At 43.9% G+C, this 5,198-nt stretch overlaps 1 protein-coding gene across 1 annotated transcript in view; it reads left to right on the forward strand.

The window, feature by feature from the left end:
• The window catches only part of LOC133442613 (SH3KBP1-binding protein 1-like), a 28,241-nt gene extending 26,885 nt beyond the window's left edge, over window positions 1-1,356 (forward strand). The window contains exons 13-17 of the mRNA XM_061720620.1: window positions 735-743; window positions 1,006-1,014; window positions 1,069-1,077; window positions 1,161-1,238; window positions 1,343-1,356. Coding sequence (XP_061576604.1) covers window positions 735-743; window positions 1,006-1,014; window positions 1,069-1,077; window positions 1,161-1,238; window positions 1,343-1,356 — 119 coding nt within the window. The remainder of the gene's footprint in view (window positions 1-734; window positions 744-1,005; window positions 1,015-1,068; window positions 1,078-1,160; window positions 1,239-1,342) is intronic.
• The last annotated feature ends 3,842 nt before the right edge of the window (window positions 1,357-5,198 follow it).

A 5,198-nucleotide genomic window follows, 5' to 3' on the forward strand; every position in this document is an offset into this window, starting at 1 on the left:
GCGTCCCCCTGAAACCCGTCCCAGACCGGTGAGAACACTCCCACACACATCCACAAAGTCCTGATGTTTGTCTGTTGGTTGGTTTTATTGGTTTCACTCGTAAAAAGGAACATTACACAGACGAGAAAAGATGAGCAGGAGAGTCATAAAAACCTGACGGGCTTATAAGTGACTTCTCCCTCCTAAAAACAACAAAAAATAAAAAAACAATAATTTACAAAACCATATCAGCACAAGCCATAGGCCTAGGAGTTATACGATACTTCAGAGTACAATTAAATAGCTTAAAAATATATTTGAATAATACGGAAGAGTGTTAGGACCAGGCAGGAGAAAATAAAAAAAAATTTAGAGGAGAAAGATATTTTTTATCATGCACATCGGGAAAAAAGTCGAAATGTCAAGAAAAAAGTCGAAAAGTCGCGAAAAAGTCTAAATGTATTTCATCTTTATTCCTGAAATTTCGACTTTATTCATGAACTTTCGACTTTATTCTTGCATGGCCCTAATACTTCCGTAAAATTGTGAGGAAGGGACTAAATCAGCGTTCTGCTTCCTCCTGTTCCCTCTACAACACATTATTTTGCTGTTGTTCTTTATTTCTGGATGAGACTGTTACATTGTTTTGCTTTTTTGACATTTTGAAGCTTTAGGTTCGCAGGTTTAATCAGGATTCCTGAATAATCCCTGTCCCTTGTCTGCAGGTTCTTTAATCCCTGTCCCTTGTCTTGCAGGTTTCTCAGGTGCTTTAATCCCTGTCCCTTGTCTTGGAGTTTAATTAAACCCTGTCCCTTGTCTTGCAGGTTTCCCGGTGTAATCCCTGTCCCTTGTCTGCAGGTTCATTAATCCCTGTCCCTTGTCTTGCAGGTTTCCCTGTCTAATCCCTGTCCCTTGTCTTGCAGGTTTTCCTGTCTAAACCCTGTCCCTTGTCTTGCAGGTTTGCCGGGTTATTTAATCCCTGTCCCTTGTCTGCAAATTCCTTAATCCCTGTCCCTTGTCTTGCAGGTTTCCGGTGTAATCCCTGTCCCCTGTCTGCAGGTTCATTAATCCCTGTCCTTTGTCTTGCAGGTTCCCGGTGTAATCCCTGTCCCTTGTCTGCAGGTTCCTTAATCCCTGTCCCTTGTCTGCATGTTCTTTAATCCCTGTCCCTTGTCTTGCAGGTTTCCGGGATTCTTTAATCCCTGTCCCTTGTCTTGCAGGTTTCCCGGGTTCTTTAATCCCTGTCCCTTGTCTTGCAGGTTTCCCGGGTTCTTTAACCCCTGTCCCTTGTCTTGCTGGTTACCCGGGTGTAATCCCTGTCCCTTGTCTGCAGGTTCCTTAATCCCTGTCCCTTGTCTTGCAGGTTTCCCAGTGTAATCCCTGTCCCTTGTCTTGCAGGTTTCCCAGTGTAATCCCTGTACCTTGTCTTTCAGGTTTCCCAGGTTCTTTAATCCCTGTCCCTTGTCTGCAGGTTCTTTAACCCCTGTCCCTTGTCTTGCTGGTTTCCCGGTGTAATCCCTGTCCCTTGTCTGCAGGTTCCTTAATCCCTGTCCCTTGTCTTGCAGGTTCCCCGGGTACCTGTACAACCAGACTCTGTGGTGGGGTGTGTGTCTGGAACCCGGGTCGGTGGTTCTGTGGAACCTGGTTCTGTTCAGTGTGATGGGGACGGCCGGGTTCCTGCAGACCGTCCTGTGTGGGTCCAACGTCCTGAACGCCCTGCTGGGCCTGGTCTTGGGCCGGGGGTTCTGCCAGAACCAGGTCAGTGGATCCGGGTCAGGCCCCTTACTCTGGACCACGTTCGTGCGTTTTTTCGTGCGTGCGTTTTGCGTTTTTTCGTGCGTTTTTGCGTGCGTGCGTTCGTTTTGCGTGCGTTTTTTTCGTGCATTTTTGCGTGCGTGCGTTTTGCGTGCGTGCGTTTTGCGTTTTGTCGTGCGTTTTTTCGTGCGTTCGTGCATTTTTGCGTGCGTGCGTTCGTTTTTGCGTGCGTTTTTTCATGCGTTCATGCGTTTTTTCGTGCGTGCGTGCGTGCGTGCGTGCTTGCGTTCGTTTTGCGTGCATTTTGTGTGTGTTTTTTCGTACGTGCGTGCGTTTTGTGTGCGTTCGTGCGTTTTTTCGTGCGTTTTTTCCGTGCGTTCGTGAGTTTCTGTGTGCGTGCGTTTGGCATGCGTTTTGTGTGCGAGCGTGCGTTTTTTTCGTGCGTTCGTTCTTTCGTGCGTTTTCGACATTTCCACTTTTTTCTCAAAATTTCAATTATTTCCTTCCGTCCTTACTCTGGACTACGTCCTTACTCTGGACCACGTCCCCTTACTCTGGACCACGTCCTTACTCTGGACGACGCCCCTTACTGCACTGAGTGGTAAAAACAGCTGCAACTAGTGTGTTGGACGGGATAACAGACGATTATGGGCTTAAATTAGCGTCAGTTGGACTTGACAGTGACCCGTACAGTTACCCCAAGAACCAGTGGTCCATAGACATTAATATTTGGTACAGTTACCAAGAACCAGTGGTCCATGGACATTAATATTTGGTACAGTTACCAAGAACCAGTGGTCCATGGATATTAATATTTGGTACAGTTACCAAGAACCAGTGGTCCATGGACATTAATATTTGGTACAGTTACCAAGAACCAGTGGTCCATGGACATTAATATTTGGTACAGTTACCAAGAACCAGTGGTCCATGGATATTAATATTTGGTACAGTTACCCCAAGAACCAGTGGTCCATGGACATTAATATTTGGTACAGTTACCCCAAGAACCAGTGGTCCATGGACATTAATATTTGGTACAGTTACCAAGAACCAGTGGTCCATGGACATTAATATTTGGTACAGTTACCCCAAGAACCAGTGGTCCATGGACATTAATATTTGGTACAGTTACCCCAAGAACCAGTGGTCCATGGACATTAATATTTGGTACAGTTACAAAGAACCAGTGGTCCATGGACATTAATATTTGGTACAGTTACCAAGAACCAGTGGTCCATGGACATTATATTTGGTACAGTTACCCCAAGAACCAGTGGTCCATGGACATTAATATTTGGTACAGTTACCCCAAGAACCAGTGGTCCATGGACATTTATATTTGGTACAGTTACCAAGAACCAGTGGTCCATGGACATTAATATTTGGTACAGTTACCAAGAACCAGTGGTCCATGGACATTAATATTTGGTACAGTTACCCCAAGAACCAGTGGTCCATGGACATTAATATTTGGTACAGTTACCAAGAACCAGTGGTCCATGGACATTAATATTTGGTACAGTTACCAAGAACCAGTGGTCCATGGACATTAATATTGGTACAGTTACCAAGAACCAGTGGTCCATGGACATTAATATTTGGTACAGTTACCAAGAACCAGTGGTCCATGGATATTAATATTTGGTACAGTTACCAAGAACCAGTGGTCCATGGACATATATATTTGGTACAGTTACCAAGAACCAGTGGTCCATGGACATTAATATTTGGTACAGTTACCAAGAACCAGTGGTCCATGGACATTAATATTTGGTACAGTTACCAAGAACCAGTGGTCCATGGACATTAATATTTGGTACAGTTACCAAGAACCAGTGGTCCATGGACATTAATATTTGGTACAGTTACCAAGAACCAGTGGTCCATGGACATTAATATTTGGTACAGTTACCAAGAACCAGTGGTCCATGGACATTAATATTTGGACACCAATCCAGTTTCCTGATATTTATATGAACTTAATTTCTACGCCGGGGAAATACACAAAGCAAAGCTTGAAGGCTTACAAAAGTCTTGACGCTTGGTTCTACTTCAAGGCAGGATTTGTTGGTGAAATTAAAGTGATGAGGACACCGAACTTTATGATTTGACCGTTTAACGTTAGCTACACAAAAATCCAACATTACCTGATACAAAATGGGAACCACAAATCCACGTTTATGTCCTGGAATCCAGTTGTTTCTGTGAATTGCAACGATCCATTTGTCTCTCTTAAGCTTATTTTTCGGCAGTCTGTAAAACGATAACTCCGATTTCTTGCTAAATCTATGAGTTCAGTCGATCCCACAACAGCTCTTTCCCATTTTAGATGTTTTCCAGTTGCTCAAACTGAAAGTTAACGCTGACACTCAGTCTTTCTGTCACTCAGTCTTTCTGCCACTCAGTCTTTCTGTCACTCAGTCTTTCTGTCACTCAGTCTTTCTGCCACTCAGTGGATTAACCCGCTGTAACGTCATGCACGTTCCCTCTGTTGCAGGTTCATCCAGAGTCTCGGTGAAACCAGCAGTTCTGGTTCCCAGAAACCACCTGGGAGGATTCAGAAGGAAGGAAGGGAAGAAGGCTCTCAGGATTCAGAAGGAAGGAAGGGAAGAAGACTCAGGAAACTTCAGCTCGTCAAAGACTTTCAGACCAACTGGACTCACCTGAGGCTGCTAAACTGCTAAACTGCTAAACTGCTAATCGGTTCACATCCATCCATCCAAGAGTTTGATGGGTTCTTTGTTTACATCAATGCAGAACCTGACCTAAGCGTAGATTTAAAGGTTCTCATTCATTTTCATTTTCCATCCGTCTAAAATCCTTCCAGCTCCAGCTCCAGCTCCAGCAGTGTAACCACCAGACCTGTCAAGTTTAGCTTGAAACTACCGTGTTTGAACCCTAACCTCTTTCCTGACATCCTCCTCTATTAGTATTTTACCATAAATTTCCCCTTTTGTAATATAATAATTTCTAAAAAGCATTCATGTGCTTCAGGAATCCAGACTCAAAACTTCTCTGTTTCAAACTGCACACAATTTATAACCTCTTCATTTTATTTATATATTGTTCTCTGTCTGTTTTTATTTATTTTTTATGTTCTCATTTAGCTGTAAAGTGTCTTTGAGTACCTTGTAAGACAATGTTAAATAAAATGTGTTATTGATATTGGTATTGCATCAACTACAATCATTTATGGATTTAAACCCTCCCTAGAGGTTTCGTGCGTGCGTGCGTTTTTTAGTGCGAGCATGCGTTTTTTCATGTGGTGCGTGCGTTTTTTGCGTGCGAGCATGCGTTTTTTCATGTGTGCGTGCGTTTTTTGCGTACGAGCGTGCGTTTCGGCGTGCGAGCGTGTGTTTTTGCGTGCGAGCGTGTGTTTTTTCCTGCGAGCGTGTGTTTTTTCGTGCGAGCGTGCGTTTTTGCGTGCGAGCGTGCGTTTTTTCGTGTGTGCGTGCGTTTTT

Source organism: Cololabis saira, chromosome 4, assembly GCF_033807715.1.
Source record: "Cololabis saira isolate AMF1-May2022 chromosome 4, fColSai1.1, whole genome shotgun sequence".
Lineage (NCBI taxonomy): Eukaryota > Metazoa > Chordata > Actinopteri > Beloniformes > Belonidae > Cololabis > Cololabis saira.